Source organism: Neomonachus schauinslandi, chromosome 11 (assembly GCF_002201575.2).
Source record: "Neomonachus schauinslandi chromosome 11, ASM220157v2, whole genome shotgun sequence".
Lineage (NCBI taxonomy): Eukaryota > Metazoa > Chordata > Mammalia > Carnivora > Phocidae > Neomonachus > Neomonachus schauinslandi.
Genome location: NC_058413.1, coordinates 27,037,698 through 27,060,852, shown reverse-complemented (window position 1 = coordinate 27,060,852; position 23,155 = coordinate 27,037,698). Strand labels below are relative to the sequence as shown.

The 23,155-nt window shown below is 33.9% G+C and overlaps 1 protein-coding gene across 1 annotated transcript in view; it reads right to left on the bottom strand.

Moving 5' to 3' along the window:
- Window positions 1-23,155, bottom strand: part of CCDC73 (coiled-coil domain containing 73) — a 113,651-nt gene that overhangs the window by 1,265 nt on the left and 89,231 nt on the right. The window contains exons 12-16 of the mRNA XM_021685340.2: window positions 22,099-22,209; window positions 17,006-17,140; window positions 7,792-7,972; window positions 4,765-6,267; window positions 2,665-2,798 (exon numbers count right to left, since the gene is read on the bottom strand). Of these exons, the coding sequence (XP_021541015.1) occupies window positions 2,665-2,798; window positions 4,765-6,267; window positions 7,792-7,972; window positions 17,006-17,140; window positions 22,099-22,209 (2,064 nt within the window). The remainder of the gene's footprint in view (window positions 1-2,664; window positions 2,799-4,764; window positions 6,268-7,791; window positions 7,973-17,005; window positions 17,141-22,098; window positions 22,210-23,155) is intronic.

The following is a 23,155-nucleotide window of genomic DNA, read 5'->3' as shown; positions in this document are numbered from 1 at the left end:
ACTTTGTTTCCTCTCCTGCTTCAGAGCACCACTGTTGGACAGACAGGAAAGAGCAGTGAGGTATTTGGAAGTTGGCATGTTTCCAAGGCACTGCATTGGGTCATATTTTTTAACACAGTATTGTAAGTTTTTCATTTTAAGATTTTTTTTCTGATAATAATTATATTTTTTCCTCTATTATCTAAACTTCCAATAAAGAAACTAAAATCACTAGTAATCTATCCAGAGAGAACGGTCAACATTTTAGTATTATTTGCTACTAGTCTTTTTTTCTATTTTTAGCATATTTGATCATTCTATAGAAATTTTATGTCTTGGTTTTTCCCTCTGTGGGCTGTTTCGTAGTTCTTTAAAATTTCTCATAAACCATTGTCAGTGGCTGCACAAAATTTCTTAAAAAAAAAATCTTCAGTGGTCTTCTCTGATTCCAGATAAAATCTGGTAAAAAGTTATTATATATTTTAGTAAGAATTACATTAAAATTACCTAAAATCTCAACTACCATTAAACATTTTGATGTAAATATTCTGGTCTCTTCGTGTGTGTATACTTTTAAAATCTGGATCATAATTATATTTTCTATTCTGTGTTTAGAACATTTATAGTGTTTTCCTCTGTTCTTAAAAGTCTAAGAACATGGCTCCATTATATTCCATATTCCATAATGTAATATGTTGAACATTTAAGTTGCTGGGAAATGCTTACTGTTGTAAATTAAGCTATAATGAATATAATTTGTTTACAGATCTTTGTGAAGATCTTCGAGTATTATCTTACATTAAAATTTCCCCATTAGACTGGAAAAGGTGGCACATGCATAACATTGTTTTCAAAGTGAGATTATATAGTAATAATATTTCAGTGAGCTTAAATGTTTACATTTAACCTCAGTTCCCTAAGGGTTGCTCCTTTTGGATGGGTCTGCTTGGCTCCTGAGAATTCTACAGTCAGCCACAGTCCCCTTGAACTCTTAGCCTCTGATCCTTGTGGTGATGCTGTGTTCATAGTTGATTGCCTATGTTCTTATGAAGTAACAGATGAAAACGAAAGTATCAGCACTGTTTAGTTGCAAAATGCTGTTGTAGAGTAACTGGTAATGGATAAAAATGGGCATAAATGTGTATTTCTGATAATGTATGGCATGTAAGTACCCAACATACATCATTTAGCTCACAGGGCCAAAATGAAAGTAAGTCATCATGCAATATAGAGACTAGATCTAGAGAAATGTATCAAATCTAACTTTAGGTTGCCGATTTTGAGGTAAACTGACTGATGGTCTTATGATTTAATGGGGTCTCTCACAATGCTTGATGCATTTTGGTGCATTTGATATCAGGTTCAAATTACTAATTTTCCAGAATCCTTGACTTCTTTATCTTGATGATGGAGAGAAAAGAGACATTTACACATACCTGCTTTAGCTTCTTTCCCCTTAACTACCTACTTGGTGGGAGGGGCAGGAGCAGGGATTGGCTGGAGAAACAAGATGTAGTGTCAAAGTTTACACGTAACAACTTGTCATATTTGGCTTAATTGAGGTTTTGCAGCCTACAGCAGTAATTCTCGTTCCAGACATGTCCCTACATATCTTTGCTTCCTTCATTTCCTATCACTTCCTTTTAAAAATCACTTCATTACCTCTGTATCTCCTCTTTCTGCCTAAAAGATCTACTCTTTGGCATAAAATTTCCCCCAGCCAGGTTACCAGTCTTCTTTATATCAGCCTGGGGTGCATTTTAAAACTTAAATGAACTTACCTTAAAAAGGAAAATAAAATACACTGTTAAAAGCTGGTATTTGTTAAGGCTGTGTTAGTGCTGTAATTTTTGTTTTATAGGTCCTAAGGGAAAGTTTATGTGTACCTCTAAAATTTAAAAAATACACAGTGACTTTAAAATTTGTCACTGTGCACTTGGTTTTTTTCTGTAAGTAATCTTTCCTAACCTTTTTAGGTTATACCTTTTAGCAGTTAACACCTGTAATTGCCTGTTTTTAAGATTTTGAACAATACAGGCTTTTTCATGCTCAAGTTTTGCACTCTGAGATAAAAATAACTTGTAAATTTTGCCAAAAAACTGGTCAGCTGTAGTTAGTTGCTTGTCATATGACAAATGGACTTGTGGAGCCATGTAATCTCTACAAATACTTTGCTTAAAATATATATACCTCCATACTTGATATCACATATATTAAGGATATTTGATTCCTTCGCATACTGTGTTCTAACTATGGAAATAATTTAAATTTCTTTCTTTGCAGTAGTTTCCCAAAATGATGTAATTACTTAAAAGCACTATCAAGAACAATGGAACTTAGTTGATTGCATTATTTTGAGGCATCTTTTATTAAGATAAAATTTTAAATGCCCAAATGCCACTACTCCTAAGTTTGGGTGACTAAAAAATAGAAGTACATACATAACACACTACCTCACGCTGTCCTTCCCAAAACAGGCTGGGTTATATCTATTTGATTTATACACTGGGACTTTTTCCTGCTGTTTCCCATCAACCTTAATTGTGAAAAATGGTGCCATGTTGCCCTCTTGATATTATTTTGGAGATCAGTGAGGTCTTAAAGCATCCAGATGCATACAGTTCTACACATATCTGTAGAATTAGCTCACTAAGGTCTGCTCGGCAATATTTTTAATTGACTTACGTGTTCTGTGGGAAAAGAAGAATCGTAAAAAGTCTTTGCAGTTGCATTCCTCTCTTCACTGGGCTCTCCCTTGGGATCTGGATGGATACTCGAGTTATTCAAAGTGTCAGCAACTCTGTTAATGCTGGTAGTATCTGGTTGACAAAGAGGAAATGGCAACAACTGAATTTTATTCTCCAGGCACTCATTTTAGTGACTGAACTTGTTTTTCTCTGATCCTATCTATGCTTTTCTATTTAAAAAGCAACAATTTCTATTTTGTTTTTACTTTGAACATTTTGTAGTCTTCGTTGACTTTGCTCAATATACATTAGGCATTTCATTTCAGAAAACATAATTTTATTGCTACTTTCTAAAACGTGCTGGTTTCACACTAAAATGAGTGAAATGGTATAAATATCTTCTAAAACAGAATAACTTCCATAAAATGTTACCTTAATTCCCCTGGTTATTGCATTGCCACAGATGTAAACATACTAAGTGAGCCATCTTAACAGTTAAGATGGACAAGAAAAAGTCTGAACCAACTAAAAGATTTATAAAATATAAAACCGGCCACAGTAAGACGCACAACAAACGGGCTGACTAGTAGGGGTCACTGGAACTTAATAAGTAGATAAAAATGATTTAGAGAAACATGTCAGCTTTGAAGGTTAAAAGATACTTGTATCTTTTATGAGTGGATATTTTACAAGTTGAATTTCTACAGAATTTTAGATCTCCCCTTCCATCCTTATTTATATCATTGAGATTTAACTTACAAGAAAGGCCTTGTGAGAAAACGGTAAACACGAGACCAGTGCCTTAACAGCACTTGCCTCACTGCAGCATTCAGCAGGTTCAAGATGAATGCACTCTGAAGTTAATACATTTTATTTTATTAGGAAAATTATAGTGTGCAAAATGAGGTTTTACAGTATTTTGGTGGTTTCTGTTTTTCCCTGCATTACCTCTCCATTTATGCTAGTAAACCTGATATGCTTATTTTGCTTTTAATTCCCAATTTTTCTCTTCAAAGTTGTATCAGTTGCCTTTTTTTAAAGAATCCGGTAGCTCTGAGGGCCATTCAGAGCTTTCTTGTAATCTGCATTTCTTTAATGGGTCTAAAAGCACACTGTTAAAGTTCCCTTAAAATCTAAGAATATCTTTAACAACCTCAATAACTTTCACTATGAGATTGCTTTTAGTAGAGCAAATTTTTTTCATGATAATCTTAAACTGTTGTTCATTGTTCAAGTTACATCTGTATAGCATTTATATGTGATACGTAGTATATTTCTATTTTCAAATATTTTTGGTGGGAAAAATTTCAAACACAAAAATAGAGTATGAACTTAGGACCATCACCCAGCTTAAACACCCATCAATGTTAAGTCCTATGTATTCATCCATTTACCTCTCCCCCTATTTTTTACTCTAGAATATTTTTATAAAGCAAAACTTTGGACACTTATTTCATGTGGTGGTTAGAATACACTATTCTCTGAAATGTTGGATATCTGAATGTTTTAATGTTGGTACATAACTAAGGGATCCGGTTTAAAGTGTTTGAGTTACAAATATCAATGATATGAAATGTATTAATATTACACCTCAACAGTGCTTATAAAATGAAGAAAGCTGGATTCTAGTGCTGGTGAAGGGAAGCTAGAAGTAGACAAATCAAGGAAAGAGGGAGAAAATTGGGAGAAGAAAATAAGGGAAGTTTTTCAGTATAAAATGAAAAGGAATAAACGTGCCCACCGGCAGAAGCCTTAACAACTGCGAGACTCCAATTAGATAGTTGCTAATTTAAAATTAATGACCTGGACCTGTGGTTGTTTCTGCTATTTCCAGTTTCTTGGTGAAATTTTTTTTAATTTCCAGTATGCATTTGCACATGTTGCTATTAGCGGCTCAGATTTAGGTGAAAAGAAATCCCCTCATTTAAATAAAACCTTTCCTACTTTTACATATATACATGTATAGAGTATCTTAGGTTTAAGTAAAAAAAAAAAATACAGTTTAAATGGTTTCATTTTAAACATAAACAGCCCCTTTATCAGGAATAAGGAGTAGAAATTCAAATTTTAAAAGAAAACATAAACATTGTTTTCTTACCTGGTCCAATATCCTTCTTGATACCATCATCATCGTTTTTACAAAGTGTCATTGAAACCATATTTTTGTCTTCTGATGGGCCTACTGGTCTCTCCTTCAACAAAGGAATGCTAGAAGTTGAAGTGCTCAGTGTTTGACTTTTAGTTTGATTTACTTTTGACCAAGGACTAGGGTCTAAGAAATTCATATATACTGGAATTTTCTCAGTTTTTTTATCTGAAGTTGAAAGATCAAAGGCTGACCTTCCACTTCTGTTTACTAAATCTCCAGATGGCTTTATGTGAAATGAACATGATTCTTCCAGCTGTCCTTCACTGTAAATTTTTCCTGAAACGATGTCATTTAATGACTCTGTTTTCTCTGTATTATCTAACAATGAATGCTGTCTTTCATTGACATTCACAAAAAGGAAGAGGTCATTTTTTGTGGCGTCAGTTACCTGATTCTCACCAATCTGACTCTCTCTATTAGAAAACTGTATTTCTGTGGAAGTTTGCGTAGGAACAGCAGTTTTCATGTCTTTTGCTTGTGAAGTATGTATATTCTCATTTTTAACTTGAAGATGGGAAGTGGTTGCACTGTTTCCTAAATATCCCAAACAGTTCTTCAGTTGACTAGTGTGCATCTCATTCAGATTTTTCCATATAGTTCTTTCACTAGGGCTGGAGTTGGGTTTCACCAACATAGGCATAATATTAACATTTTTATCTGAATTCTTAAGTACTTTCAAATTCTCACTGAAAGCAGCTGATGAAATAGGGTGGTTAGTTGCTGTCTCAGAGGGAATAGTTAGTTCAGGTTTCTCTGAAGTATTACTACAGATCTGCTGAAAAACTGAAGTTTGTTTAAATGGCAATACACTGCACTCACTTTTTTTATTTAACAGTTGCATCTGGTTTATTTTACATTGTTTATCATCTAACATAACATTACTTGACTCCTGTAAACTGTATTTCTGACACTGAACAGCATTCTTTTTTACGTTGAGAGATGAATCCAGATCTGCTTTGGTTTGGTCACTATTTGTAAGTTCCTTCTCTGTGGCATTTTCTTGAATCCCTGGAAGCAATCTGAATTGTATGAATGGTTCATCTTCAGAAACATCTTTCTTTTGATTTGTATGGTGAGCCATCATCTCACTTAATATACTGTTAGATGATCTGTTATTTTCAACCTCCAGATGGACATCTGCATGGTGAAGATCGAATCCTTCAGTTCTTTCTAGGCGTATCTTTTCTGTTTCTATTGATCTATCTACCACTAAAAAAGAATTGTTTGGTGACTTAAATTCTGTACATCCATTGTCTTTTCCCGAACCCACCTTGTCTTTTATTTCTGAAGTAACTGCTTTTCTAAAGTCAGTAACATTCAAGGTTTGTCCTTGACTAATTAGTTCTTTTTCTGTGCCAAGGGTTTTGCTTAAGGAGATTTCACTCTGATTTTTATCCTGAGATATAGCAGGATCAGTTTCATTCTTTGAGCTTTTTTCAAAAAGCTGTAAATCTGTCATGATGAGAACACAGTATTTTTATATTATACACTAAAACCTGCTTTTATAAGACATAATGTATTACCTATTTATGTAAAAACATATTTAGCCTTAAATATTTCATTGGCCATTACACAAACATTATGATACCAATTTTACTAAATACTGAGTTCCCTTGGTCATAATATATATTTAGCATGCTAAATATTTGGCTCTACTCATATTAAATTTTTATTTCATAACAGCAGAAGTATTTTTGGTTTAAAAAGAGGGAAGTAAGTTGAGGGTATTAGGAAATGGTTTTTAGTTTTCTAGTCTGTTACACTTCCTTTTGAGCATACAGTACAATTCCATGTAAACACACAGTCGAGTAAATAAAAATGAATTTATCCTAACAAGTTAGACTCTTATTTCTATTACTGCTGTCAAACAAATATTTAACCAAGGAAATCTGAAGATCTAATTGGTTTTATTAAATGATTCATTGAATCAGCATCCTATCTAGCAAAGAGAAAAGAGCCCCAATGAGCTACAGAAAAAAAGGAAAGGTTTTTAAAGGTAGTGAATGAGTGGAAAAAGGAAATTATTAGCAAAGAATACATTGTTTTAGGCAAGGTCGCCCTCCTAAGGGGAAAGGAAGAGGTCTATCAATGGATTTCTTATTGCCGACCAGGAAATTCCAGGTTGACTGATTAAAGGTTACATTCCTGGGGTTGAAGCTGCAGTTTGGTTAGGTATTAAGTTTTGGTTTGCTGACATGAGGTTCTTAACACGAGAGACTCCCATTTTAGGCCTGTGGTTTTCTTTTTAAACTACAGGATCCAGAATTGCTAGCTGTTTCTTCAAGACAATCATCACTTTTTATTCATTACCTTCTAAGTATTTTAAAGTTTGGGGATACTTTTGGGCAAATGTATAAAATACTTAAGACATATTTTATTCATCTGGGTTTTAACCATAGATTTCAAAATTTCCATACGGTTAAAATTTAGAATACAAAATTCAGGACTTGAAGGGCTTTAGTCCATTCATTCTCTCTACAACGTCTCCACCAAGTGGTTGTTCAGCCTAGGTTTGAAAACCTTCATACAATTAAGTTTATGGTGTTTATAAACGATTCTTTTTCAAGATGGACAAATTAGTAAATTATTTCAATGGTTACAGAAAGGCCATCTGAACTAAGAAAAGTGCTCTAGGTCTGATATCAGAAGGTTATTTGTATCCCAGAGAACACACTCCACAAAGCGGTGAATGCAGAAAACAGTGCAAAAAGCCATGGAGTAAATGATAAGACAGAAACAGAATTTTCCCCAAAAATACTGACTGTAAAGAATAGCTCAAAAGAGGCCTGTCTTAAGACATATACAAATGAAAAAGTGTTTCTTCAAATATAGTACAGGATTCTCAAAGCAAAGACTGTAACTGATATTCCCCTAAATTCCATAGATGGCCTAGCACAGCACTTTGACAGATCCTTTATTTTGGGCGGGGGGGGGTGCTCAATATATAAAATTAGAAAATAGCAATAAGCTGGTTACCTTCTATAATGACTTCTATAAATGGACCTTCTTTCTTCTCCTTTTCTCTGTAGTTAGTATCTGAACAAAAACTCAAAGTATCTTTCTTTATTCCTTGCCCAGAATTGTATTTCTGTATGATGATGTTTTCTGATTTTTCCATTGACATTTCACTGTTTTTAGTATTTACTTCTGGAATATTCTAATGTAAAATGGAAAAAAATACCTTTAATGTAAAACATATTGTTAAGTAGTATAAGACATCTGAACAAATTCTGCTGATGAAAGAATCTGTGTTTCAGGTCAACCATTCAGCAATTTCTATTTGAAAGCCAAATGACTTGCTAAATTTAATATACTACTCTTTGTAACAAGATCACTTTAACCTCATTTTGTATAGTTTATCATATTTAAACAAAATTGAGACCCTTTGAGGTTTTCAACATGCATTCCACATTATTATGTAATCTCACACATTATATGTAATAAAATACCACTCTTTTATTAAAAGCAAGGTAGTCGTGGCTAGCGAATTGTTTTAAGTATTTGGTATTTTTATGTATCTTTAAAATAGTGAATCAATTCAACATCCTTTTATTCCCTATACGTATTCAGCACATACTCCATGGAAACACTGCACTAAGCTTTCAGATACAATGATGAGCAACCTACAGACCCTAGCATCAAAAAACAATCCAGGAGGAAGATAGGAAAAGAATCTAGATGAGGATAAGGAGGCACTCCAGGGAAAACAAATGGCATATACAGATGCTAAATGCAAGCAAGATTATAGTCTTTCCGTGGAACTACTAAGGATTTATTTCAGCTAGAGCTTATATTGCTGGGAGAATGGAGAGAGATGATGCTTGAGGTAAGCTACGCCCAGGTCATTAAGGGCCAAATACAGCATGTGGAGGAGTTCCAAGAATACCATGAGAAGTCACTGAATGGTTTTAGACAAGGTAATAAACATGATCTGATTGGAAAGACCATTCTGGCTGCAGCACCAAGAATAGATTAATGTTTTCTAAATTTCATTGATTAAAACCTGCAATGAGAAATAAATGTTCTACAACACAGCACACCAAATATCTACTCTTAATGAGATTACATTGTTTTCTGTGCTACTTTATTTCATTTTTTAAAGAATGCTGGTCACAGACCACTAAACTAATTTCCATGAACCACTAATAGGCTGCACCTAGAAGTCTGAAAAATACTGAATTAAAGGGAGACAGCATGAGGCAGAGAGATGCATCAGAAGAGTGTCATAGTGCCATAGTCGAGGCGATACCATTAGAGATGAAGAACTGAATAGATACACGAATTATTTATGAGCTAATAAACAGGACTTGATGAATGATAGGATATGAAAGAGAGTCAAGATTGATTCACAGAGTTCAGGTTAGGTATGTAGGTGACTGGTGGATGTTATTTACTCAACTAGAAAACAGGAGTAGTAGCAGGTGTGGATGAAAATGTCATGGGTTGTTTGAACCTGCTTAGTGTGAAAAGTTAGTAAGATAATAAGGTGGAGATGTCTAATGAACATCCAGATTTATGAATCCGGAGCTTATGAGAAAATTTACCTGGAAATATAAATTTGAAAATCATTGGTAGACAGATGGCAACTGAAGATGTACAAGCTGATGAGACTAGTGAGAGTATATTTTGTGGGAAAAAAGAGGGTAAAGGATAAAATGCTAATGAAATCCACAGATAAGGCAGAAGAAGAGAAACTTGCAAAGGAAAAATCTGCAAAGGAGAATGACAAAAACAGTATGGTAGTTACCAGGAGCTTTGTAGTCTTGGATAAATACGGGTTCAAATCCTGGTTTCAGTACTTACTAAGTGTGAAATCTTAGAAGAAGATATTAGTTACCTATTGCTGTGTAACAAATTACCCAAACTTAGTGGTATAAAACAGCAAATACTTATTATGCCATAGTTTCAATGAATCAGGAATTCATTAATGACTTGGCTTGATAACTCAGGGTCCCTCATGAGGTTCTAGGCAAGCTATCATTACTGGAAGCCTTAACTGGGGCTGGAGGGTCTGCTTCTAAAAAGCTCACTCAATGGCTGGCAGTTGGTGCTGGCTGTTGGGTGGGGTGCCTAAGATCTCTTCTACGTGGCCTTTCTTCCCCTAGGGCCTCTCTTCACAATGTGGCATCTCTAGCAAATAGCCTGGACCTTGCATGGGCTCAGAGAAAGAGGCACAGAAAGACTGCGTGGTATCTCTAAGTGGTGCATCTAAGACAGAAACAACAGTCATCTTAAAACCTAATCTCAGAAGTGATATCATATCACTTTTGCTGTATTTTATTAATTAGAAACAAGTCACTAAATTCAGCTCAGACTCAGGGAGAGGATTACAAAAGAACACTAATAAATGGAGTAGGAATCACTTGGGGCTGTCTTAGAGTCTGCCTACAATACTTAAAACACTGTGAGCCGGGGCGCCTGGGTGGCTCAGTCGTTAAGCGTCTGCCTTCGGCTGTCATGATCCCAGGGTCCTGGGATCGAGCCCCGCATCGGGCTCCCTGCTCGGCGGGAAGCCTGCTTCTCCCTCTCCCACTCCCCCTGCTTGTGTTCCCTCTCTCGCTGACTCTCTCTCTGTCAAATAAATAAATAAAATCTTAAAAAAAAAAACACTGTGAGCCTATTTTCTCATCTATAACATGAAAATGTGAAGATTAAATTCAATTATGTATATAAAACATATAACTCCTGGTTGCTTAATTAATGGTAAGAATAACATTATTTCCACTTTAAAGAGCAGTTTGAGAGGTAGGAAGAAAACAGATGAGTGAAATATGACAGGAGAAAAGGTATTCAAGAAGGAGTTTCAATGTACATTATCAAAGGGAATGAAAAATGTCCTCTGGAAGTAGTGTCCATTTGATGGAGTGGGAGGGTTGAAGCCAAATTGCGCTATGTTGAAGGATAAATGGGAAGGAGGGAAGTAAAGAGTATGGAAGTAAAGAGTATTAGACCACTCTTTTCAGATTTAAAGAGTATGAGTTTGAACCTGACGCTACAGGGAGACAACAGACTTGTATTTAGAGATGGACACAGGATCAAATAAGTCTTTGTGTACTTTGTAAAATGAGAGAAACCTGAGCATGTTTAATTGTAAATGGGAAAATATAAACTAGTAACTCACAAAATAAATATAATTGACAAACATAAGAAAGTATGTTTAAAATAAAAATGAAAATTAAAACATTAAAGTAAATATTCAGAGTTTGGGTATACAGGTATTTTTATATGTGGTTGGTGGGAGTATAAACAATCTTTCTGGAAGGCAATCTCACAATATGTGTCAAAATTATAAGTGAGCAAGCTCTTTGATCCAGCAATACTATTTCTGGAAATTTATCCTAAAGAAATAATCACAAAAGTACACAAAGATATTTGTATAAGGATGTCCTACAATAGAGGAGTGGATAAATTAATTATGGCACATCTCACTCATACAATTGGAACTGTGATATATGTCAATTTCTACTGACTTAGAAAGATATCCACTATTTAAGTTAAAACAGAAAAAAGGCAGTTTCTTGAAAGGTTTAATATAGACTCAGCAAATCCACTCCTATGTATATACCTCCCAAAAATTGAAAACAGAGACTCAAACAGATGGTTGAATGCCAGTGTTCAGCAGCATTATTCACAATAGCCAAAAGGTGAAAACCCAAGTGTCATTAACAGATGAATGGATAAACAAAATGTGGTATACCCATACACTGGAATATTATTCTGCTGTAAAAAGGAATAAAGTTCTAATACAGGCTGTAACATGGGTGAACTCTGAAAACCTCATGCTAAGTGGAATAAGCCAGATATAAAGGACAAATATTACACAATTCCACTTACATAAAATATATAGAATAGGCAAACTCATAGAGTCAGAAAGTAAATTAGAGGTTACCAGAAGCTGGGGAGAGGGGAGGTGGGGAGTCACTGGTTAATGGTTACACAGTTTCAGTTTGGGAATGATGACAAAGTCTTGGAAATAGTGGTGAAGACTGCGCAACACTGTACTTACAATTAATTGTAATTAATGCAATTGAATTGTAATTTTAAATGTCAACAGAAACAAAGGACAGAGATGATGGATTTAGCAAAAAAAAAAAAAATTACAACTATTATAAATATTCAAAGATTTAAAGAACAACATGAATATAATAAAAAGAAAAATATACCCCCCAAAAGAATCAAATGGAAATTCTAGAGATGATATATACACTATCTGAAATAAAAACTCACTGTATAGGCTTAACAGCAAGATTAAACATATTAAAACAAAAGATAATTGGACTTCAGGGCACAGAACAATAGAAAATCCCAATAGGAGAAGACAGAGAAAAAAAGACTGAAAACAATGTGCAGCATCTGATAACCTGGGGGACACTATCAAGCAGTTTAATGTATGTGTAGTTGAAGTCCCATAAAAGGAGAGGAATGAGACAGAAAAAAATCTTTGAAGAAGTAATGACCAAAAATTCACCAAATTTGATGAAAACTATCATTCCACAGATTCACAAATCATTCAATAAATCCTAAGCAAAATATGCAGTGCAAGCAACAATGGAACAGCATCTTCAAATGAATGAAAGAAAAAACTCTCCATCTAGAATTTTATATCCAGTGAAAATACCCTTTAAAAATTAAGGAGAGGGCGCCTGGGTGGCTCAGTTGGTTAAGCGACTGCCTTCGGCTCAGGTCATGATCCTGGAGTCCCGGGATCGAGTCCCGCATCGGGCTACCTGCTCGGCAGGGAGTCTGCTTCTCCCTCTCCCGCTCCCCCCTCTTGTGCTCTTTCTCTCTCTCACTCTCTCTCTCAAATAAATAAATAAAATCTTATAAAAAAAAAAAAATTAAGGAGAAATAACCACTTTTCCAGACAAAAGCTGAAGAATTCCTCACCAGATGTCCACACACATGTGCACGCTTACACACACATGCACAAATATTAAAGGAAACTCTTCAAGCTGAAGTAATAGGATACCAGCTAGAAACCTGGATCTACACAAGCAAATAAAGAGTGCCTGAAATGGCAAATATGAGTGAATGTAAAAGACGTTTTCTCTAATTCTTCATTTTCTTAACCAGGTAATTAACAATTTAAAATAAAATAAATAACAATATATGGTGGAGTTGATAACATATGTAAAAGTAAAGTGTATTATAAAAATACCACAAAAACCAGGAAGCAGAAAATGAGAATATAGTATTGTAAGCTTCTTACTAATCAGAGAATTTGACATAATATTATTTAAAAGCAGACTATGATCAATTACTCTAGAAAAGCACTTGGCAAACTATGGCCAGTGGGCCAACTCTGGCCTACTGTTTTCGGAAATATACTTTTATTGGTACACAACCATTCCCATTTATGAATGAATAATTCATAAATGCCACTGAACTGCACACATAAAAATAGTTTAAGTAGTGAATTTTATGTATATTTTACCAGAATAAAAAAAAAATGCAAGAAACAGTTCTCAAAGAGAAAATAAAAGACTTCTTCATGTCATTACTCAACATAAAGGAATTATGAATATTCCCATTAGAAAAAGTCACAGGATTGAAAAGGACATGTAATGCAAGCACTAATCATAAAAGATGGAATAGCTGTATTAATATTATACAAAATAGATTTCAAGACAAGAAATATTACTAGGAAAAATATGGATATTTCATAATGATAAAAGGATCAATTAATCAGGAAGTCATAACAATCATAAATGTATATACACCTAATAACAGAGCTTAAAAACACATGAAGCAAAAACTGAGAGAACTGAAAAAAGAAAGATAAATTCACAGTTATAATTAAAGATTTCAATAGTCTTCTCCCACTAATTAGATAGAACAAGTATACAAAAAATTCAGTAGGGATAGAAAAGACTTGAACAACATTATCAACCAACCTGATCTGACATTTATAAAACATTCAACCAACCAATAACAGAATACACATTCTTTTCAAGGGCACATGAAATATTCACCAAGACAGGGGCGCCTGGGTGGCTCAGTCAGCTAAACGTCTGCCTGCAGCTCAGGTCATGATCTCAGGGATCAAGTCCTGCATCTCTGGGATGAGTCCTGTGTCTCTCTTAGGCTCCCTGTTTAGCAGGGAGTCTGCTTCTCCCTCTGCCTCTGCCCCTCCCCCCCTTGTGTGCATTCTCTCTCTCTTAAATAAATAAATAAAATCTTTTTAAATAAGAAAAAAAAAAGAAATATTCACCAAGATAGATAATGGGCTTGGCTAAAAAGTCTTTTTTAAAAGGATATTTATATTTAAAAGGATATATTTATATTTAAAAGGAATAAAGTCTTATAGAAAATGTTCTCTGACCACAACTAAATTATATTGGAAATCACTAACAGAAAGATATTTGGAAAATTCTCAAATACTTGGAAATTAAACAACAGTTATAGATGATACCCATATGGTTTATGCCCATACCAATGGATCAAGGAAAACCTTACAAAAGGAATTCTAAAATATGAATAAGGATGGAAACACTACATATCAGAATTTGTGGAATGAAGCTATAACAATGCTTTGAGGAAAATTTATACCTTTATATGCTTATATTAGAAAAGAAGAAAGACCAATAATCAATGATCTAAGTTTCCAAATTAAGCAGCTAGAAAAAAGCATATCAAATCCAAAGTATGATGAAGGAAATAAGTTAATAGCAAAAGCCAATGAAATAGTAAATTAACAAAAATGAGAAGGAAATCAATGAAGTCAAAACCTGGTTCTTTGAAAAGACCAATAAAATTGAAAATCTAGCTAAATTAATGAGAGAGAGAGAGAGAGGAAGAAGAAAAAGGAGGAAGAGGAGTGGGAAGAAGAAGAAAGGACAATACAAATGAAAAAGAAGAAATCAATACAGATCCTAGAGAGGAATGTAATAATAAAGGAATATCACGAGCAACTCTCTGCCAACAAATCTGACAACTCATGAAAAGGACAAGTTCCCGGAGAGACAAAAATTACCAAAAATGACTGTGGTGTAAGTCTCTAAGACTACCCCCTGGTTCCGTGACTTGCTAGGAAGGTCAAAGGACTCAGTATACAGTTGTACTAATGACTAAGATTTATTACAGCAAAAGAATACAAAGCAAAAACAGCACAGGGAAAATGCATATCAGGGTGGAGTCTGCAGCAACCCAGGTGCAAACTTTCAAGAGTCCCATCCCAGTGGAGTCACACAGGAAATGCTTAATTCCTGCAGCAGTGAATTGTGACAAAAAGCGTGAATTTTCATCCACCACGTAAGCTCATCAGAGATTCAGTGCTCAAGGGTTTTTTGGGTGCTGGTCATTCAGGCACTATCTGCCTAGCATGCGCTAGAACTCCAGACTCCCAGTAAGAAAACAGATGTTCAGATAAACCACAATGTTTGACTAACAGTTTAGGCACAGTGAGCCACTCCTGGCAGTTAGGTAATGGTGGGGAACCTTCTCCAGATCCAAGTTTCCAGGTGTCAGTCAAGGGCCAACTTTATAAGCAGGCCTTTCTAAGGACAGCATTCACAGGCCTCTCTGTTAATTATTTTCTTCTGCACACCAACACAGGAAGAAATAGAGTGAGCTGCCCTCTAAATAATACTGAATTTGTTATTAAAAATATTCCCACAAAGAAAAAGCATAGATAGCTTCACTGGCAAATTCTATCTAATATTTAGTAAAGAATACCAATTCTACACAATACTCTTTCAGGAGGAGGGAACACATTCTAACTCATCTTATGAAGTCATTATTACTCTGATATGAAAACCAGACCAAAAGAATACAAAGAAAGAACAAACAAAACCTACAGATCAGTATTCCTAATCAATGCAAAATCCTTAACATAGCATTAACAAATTACATCCAGCCATTTATAAAAAAGAAGATACATATTTCAGGAATGCAAGGTTATTTTAAATTTGTAAATCAGTTACTGTAATTAATTGGTTAATAACCACATATTAAAAGGAATAAAGAAAAAAATTATTATCTCAATTAATACAGAAAAACCATTTCACAAAACTTAATACCCATTCATGATAAAAACTCAGCAAACTAGGAACAGAAGGAAACTTCCTCAATCTGAAAACATATACAAAAAACCTATAGCTAACATCATATGAAATGGTAAAAGACTAAAAATTCTCCATCTGAAATGGAGGAATAAGGCAAGCAAGTCCACTGTCACAACTTTCATTCGACATTGTACTAGAGGGTCTTGGCTACTGTACTAAATTGAGAAAAAAGTTAAATTCATACAAAGCAGAAGGAAAAAAACTTCCTTAAATTCACAGATGACATGATAATGTACACAGAAAACCCAAAAATTAGGGGGAAAAAAAACCCTACCATTACAATAAATTTTAAAAGGTAACAGGATACAAGGTCAATGTATAAAAATCAAATTTTACTTCTATATACTAGCAAGAAACAATTAGAAAAATTAACTTTTAAAATACTGTTTATAACAGGATTCTAAAACATGAAATATTCAGGGATAAATTTCACAAAACATTTTAAAGACTTACACGATCAAAATTACAAAACATTTCTGAGAAAGATACTAAAGAATGTCTAAATAAATGTAAAGATATACCATGTTCATGAATTGGAGGACTCAATATTAAGATGTCAATTCTTCACAAATTAATATACAGATTCAACACAACCCAAAATCCCACAGACTTGTCTTTTAGAAATTGACAAACTGATCCTAAAAATTATCTGGAAATGCAAAGGACTTAGAATAGCCAAAACAATTTTGAAAAAGAAAAAAAAAAATTCAAGGACTTGCACTACCACATTTTAAGCCTTCTTACAAAGTTACAGTAATAAACACAGTGTTGTATACTGACTTAATGATAAACATATAATCAATGGAACATAATAAAAGAATTCAGAAATAGATCCACACATATATTAGATCAACTAATTTTCAAAGAACATACCAAGGTACAATGAGAGAAAAAAGGTCTTTTTTAAAAAATGTGTGTATTGGAACAACTGGAAATCCATGTCCAAAAAATGACCCTCAATCTTTATATCATACTGTACACAAAAATTAACTGAAAATGTATCACAGACTACATGCTTATACTCATTTTTTAGAAGTTGAGACACTGAAAATACAAAGCAGAGAGAAAATCATCAATAATAGTCCTAATTTCTTTAAATTTTGTACCCCCAAACACTTGAACTTTACCTGGAACTTCTTGTCTTCCTCAAACTTCTTCTGATGACATAATTCACTGTAATGTTCTTGTAACTTAATATGAGTTTCTTTAAGTGATGATAACTCATTTTTAATTTCATTAATTTCTCCATTAAGTTCTTCAACCTAACATAAAATTTAACCAAAATGAACAGTTATGTAAATGTGTTTTGTATGGGGGTGCCTAGGTGGTTCAGTCAGTTGAGCATCAGACTCTTGGTTTCAGCTCAGATCATGATCTCAGAGTCATGAGATTAAGCCCTGGGTTAGCCTCTGCACTCAGCAGGGAGTCAGCTTGAGATTCTCTCCCTCTCCCTCTCCCCCCCCTCCCCACCCACCGCTCTCGTGCTCTCTCTCTCTCAAATAAATAAATCTATCTTTTAAAAAAAATGTTTTGTATGAAGATACTTTATTAACACAAGCTTTTAGAAATAGTAAAAAAATAAAAATGATCCCAAAGTAATTACTAATATTGAGAGCTACCATTTATTGAATTGGGCTGAGTACTTAATAAGTATAATTTCATACTCATAAAAATCCCCAATTTACAGGTGAGAAAGGTGAGGCTCACATATGTTTAAGTAATTTGCCAAGATCAGGTGGATATAGTCGGGATCAAAACCCAAAGCTAAATATATGGGTTGTATTCTTAACTACTACATTAACCGACCTCTTGTTACAAATGAAAAATTATTATTTTTAAAATTCTCTAAAAGTTACACCTTCATTACTTTCTTGAAGTTTTATTTTCTTGTTGCAAATCAGACATACAGATCTTAACTCAACTGACTGACGAGTATTGAGCAATGAAAAATTATTTTTAAAATTCTCTAAAAGTTACACCTTCATTACTTTCTTGAAGTTTTATTTTCTTGTTGCAAATCAGACATACAGATCTTAACTCAACTGACTGACGAGTATTGAGCACTAAGTAGTGCAAAAATAACTGACACTTCAGCCTAATATTTACATCTATAAATGGGGCTTTCACTGGCTATTTAAAATCTCATAATCTTTTTCTTGGGGGAGTACTCTTTCTTGGGAACCTCAAATATAAGACAAAGTAAGTGCCACTGAGTCCCTGTAGAGGCTAACAGACATGAACTCACCTATTACTTTCCCTTCACTCATCTATTTTTAACCTTTTAAAGATCTAACTGTGCAAGGTCCTTCTTTTCCAAGGCTCAACTCTCCATGAGTTTTTTTATCCTATCCTTTCCTATCCCCCTCAAGGCCTAGTTCTAGCACTAATCTTTTCTCTGTTGCTTATTCACAATCCTTCCCACTATACCAGCATGTTCTCTTCAGCCTTACAAATAGAACTAGAACAAACAAACCTTACAAAAAGAATATGCTCTTCTGACAGCCTTAACTCATTTTTCTCCTTGACCCAATTACTGTCTCTCTCCTTTTTTTTTTAAAGATTTATTTTAGAGAGAGGAGAGAGTGTGCATAGGTTGGGGGAGGGGCAGAAGGAGAGAATCTTCAAGCAGAATCCCCACTGAGAGTGTTGCATGACGCGGGGCTCAATCTCACAACCCTGAGATCATGAACTGAGCTGATACCAAGAGTTGGACACTTAACGAACTGAGCCACCAGGCGCCCCTCCCACTTCCTTAATATAAAAGTCCACACTTGACTACTTTCAAATTCTAACTTCCCATCACTCCTTAACAACCTGACTCGTGCCCTCACTGTTCTACAGATTTCCCCCCCACCCCACAGATTTAACCTGCAAATTAGCAAAAGGATTTTTCCCAAGTTTCATATCATTTAACAGCTCTGTAGCATGACTATGTTGACCACTTGTTCTTGGAACAGGCTCTTTTCTTTGTTTTCATGGTATTACTCTTCCTTTATCCTCCTACCTTTCTCACTGTTCTTACCAGGCTCCCCCTCCCACCCTGCCCCAACACACACACACACTACTCTTTCTTTTCTTAGCCTTCTTCTATAGTTCTCCACTCCTTCAATAGATGATTATAACTATACCTTGAAATTTTATCTTTATGCTAATAAACCTTAAATCTGTATCTCATCTCCCAACTTCTCTCCTAAGATTAGATTCTTATTTCCAAATGCATAGTATGCATTAGGCTAGATGTCCTGCAGGCACTATACATTCAACAGCTTCCAAATTAAACACATTATTTTCATCTCCCAAATCTGCTTCTCCTTTCACATTTCTTATGTCAGTTAATGACATTATCATTCTACTAGTTATACTAATCTCAGAGTCATGTTTGACTCCTTTCTCCTTCTAATCTTTATTATATAAAAAATATCACTATCCTGACAATTCTACTTTTAAATGTTCTTTACATCTATTCCTCTTCTCTGTTCTCACTACTACTACCCTAATTCACACCCTCATGGGTTCAAGGTTAGATTATTTACAGTATTCTTGCTGGTCTCTCTCCATAAGGCCATCCTCCATACTGTTGTAAGAGTTATTTTTCTAAAACTCAGATCTGACTATGTCACTTCTCTGCTTTAATATTCTCAGTGGCTTTCCATTACTTATAAAATTCAACTTCCTTAGTAAGGAGCCTTTTGGAAGATGATCTCAACCTATTTTCCAATGTCACATTCCACATATCCTATGCTTTATTCAAATCAGACTGCTCATCACCCTTGAAAATGCAGTTTCACGCCTCCATGATTTTTCCCATTCTTTACTAAATGGAATGCCAACAAGATGGAAAGAGAAGTATAGGAAATGGGCACATATTGTTGGTGAAACCTTATTTATCTTTCGAGGCCAAACTAGTGTCATCTTTTCCCTAAAACTTTCTCCAACTTAGCTAAATGATAAGATTTATTTTGTTCTTTCACAGTAATTTGTTAATACTACTAAAACCACTCCATGCTATTGCAGTCAATTTCATAGTTATCTGTCCATTTGAATGTGAGCTCTTTATTGATTTTTGTATTTTAGGCATCTCTCAAAATCCAGTACCTAGAATAATGCCTAACACACAGTAGATGCTCAATAAATGGTGTGAATTAAATTCCTTTTGTGACCTGCCCTCTCCTCTAAATAATTTCTGAACATTCTCATTTATTGTCTTTTTGTCTATATATACCCATTACTATAGAACTAGTCAAATGAAAACAGATACACATACACTGTTTTGTAATATTTAAATGAATTTTAACTATACTGTCTAAAAATATTCACAAAATTTTATTTGTACAATATCTCTTTCACTGTTTTTTGGGGAAATAGCCATTTGTATGATTCCATCTTATTTTTGTCTGTATCTTTTTAAGTTTTAAAAACCCATCTTGATCCAAACTCAGTAGGAATACTTTCACTGTTCTTCACTCAAGAATGGTGAAAAACTTACATAGAGATAGAAATACAATTAAAGAGTAGATCTGACCTCCCATTCAAGAAAACTCTTACATATAACCATAGCAGCTTTTTCTTTAAAAAAAAAAAAAAGATTATTTATTTGAGAGAGCGTGCGTAAGAGAGAGAGCATGAGCAGGGGGGAGGAGAAAGGGGAGAGGGAGAAGCAGACTCCCCACTGAGCAGGGAGCCTGATGGACTCAATCCCAAGACCCTGGGATCATGACCTGAGCTGAAGGCAGATGCTTAACCGACTGAGCCACCCAGGCACCCTCAGCTTTTTCTTACTTAACTATATTCTCTTTAGTGCTAAAGCATATTGAAGTGAAATGACTGTAGAAGCTAAAAAATCCTAAGACAAAACCAATATCATACAAATTTATAGACTGAGGCCTCACCAGTGAAACTGAATGCATATTTTTCTTCATTCAATTGATTTTTTCCTTGTGAGAGGGGCATGGCTATGGTCTCAGGGAAAAATGAATTTTAATTTTCTGAGTGCAACTAATCTCTTTTTGGCATGGTTGACATATTCCAGTATATTCTCTTTTCACTTTACAGTTTTCCTTATCCTGACAGTACCATTTCCATGGTTCTTAAACATCGGGAATGAGAAGGAAGTGTTAGGATGCAATGTGAATTTGCTGAAGCTAAAATGAATATTACATGCTTGTTGCTTAATAGTAAACTATAAAGAGTAAGCATTTTTTAGTGTTCTGATGCAAGTAACTACAAAATACTTTTTGAGATTTGGACAAATCTTAACTAAATTCATCAGTGAAGACTTGATCTCTCCAAAATACAAATTAAGGGAACATGTTAGCTGGGAATGAAGTGAAAACTCAAGAGTTACTTATATAACAATTTATATCAAAATTGTCTACAAGAAAATGTTTATCAAACTGGTATTTGGATACATATTAGTATAAAATATGTTATATTATTATAGTATTAGGAAAAATATAGCATAATTAGTATAATAGTCCAAAATATCATCTTTCCCAAAATATAGTTTTCATAAACTCATAGTGACTTTCTACTGTGTTAATTCTTTTAAAAGAATTGAAAGGAAATGAAAATACATATTAAAATAGAATAATCAATTTTGGGGTCTACCAATCTTTAAAGTGAACCTTTATATTTTACAACTTTAATTTATACCATTTCATACTTTTATTATCTACTTTACTAAAATGAAAATTTAGTGTAAAATAAATGGATGTGGCTTAAGGAAACAGCTATGTTTATAACATATCAATTCTTTATGATAAAATGTTAATACTACAGAACTCAACTACTGTATACATGTTCTAAACATGGCTTTAATACAGGTCAACAAAACTGTTGAGGAAAGCTAAATAGATCAGCTAATAGCACCTATATAATTATTTTAATCATTTTCTAAAATACTATGTAATTGTTCCATGAAAAGATAAATTTTTTTGTCACATATGGGAAGTCATTCAAATTATATATATCAATATTTATACTATTATAAATATACACACATGCAAATCTGTGATTTTTCATGCATGAAAGCATTATAGACAGTTTTATTAAATTTAGCTTTTCAACAGCATTTACTTCTTGGAAATACAAGTTCAAGAAGAATATGTGTCTGACTTTATTCCTATATTATTTTTGCAATATTTTCTTAGCATTTAATAGTTATTTTGAATGTCTACAACTACTTAAATTATTTTAATATTTTATTATTTAATAAACCTACATGCTTTTTCCAAGTTCCCAGTGCCTTCTCATGCTCATTTTGAAGATTAAGGAACTTTTCTTCATTTTCTTTTACCTTCTCCCTTTGCAGCTCATTATCTCTTTCAAGGGTCTGCAATAAAATTAATTATCCAAAAAATAATCAATACCACATTAATGAATTTTGATGTGTTTTATGTTGCTTGGACCTTTGCTTCTAACATGCTGAAAGTGCCACACAGATCAGTGATAATGTGCTATCTCAACAATAATTTTCATAAATTAACAGAAAGGTGCTTATAGTTTAGTTAACAGGAAATAGGGGGAGGTTATGAAAAAGAAATGGCTATAAAAAGGTATAAAAACATTGCCATTATTCAGTTTCACTGCATAAGTTTTAATGTCCTGAAAAAGTAATATAAAGTACAGCATTGAAAAATATGAAATGTAGCATAATCCAGCCTAACTCTACTACAAAATTTTAACCACCACAGAACATTTTTTCCATATCTGTTTATTTTAGAAATTAACTGGCTAGAAAACCCTTAAATACAATTTTAATTTTTAATTTCAAATTAACACTTTTTTAGTACAGCTTCAATATTTACCATATTAACTTATTACTTCATAAATTAACATAATATAATCACCACTACACCACCCTCCCCCCCCAAAAAAACCTTTAAGAGTAAAAATACTGTTTTCTAAGACAAGGGTTTTAAAGTTATTAAATTATTGTCACCAATATTACTAGGTTTCTTCAATGTCTGCTGATAATCCAAGTAAACTTCTGTAAAAAGATAAATAGTTAAGAACTCTACCTACATGTCTAATACATCTGGAATTAAGTTCACTTGTTTATCATTATTAAAGTTATTTACATTCAGGGTAAACATTTCAAGCCACACAAAGGATACAGAAAGAAAGGTAACATGTCCTTCTATCAGCTCTCCAGTTCTCCTCCCCCAGAGGTAACCATTCTAACAGTTTCTTGCGTAGCCTTCCAGAAATTGTCTCTAAGCATACAAGTATATAAAATATATCTTTTTAAATACAGATGAGACCATACCATACATATC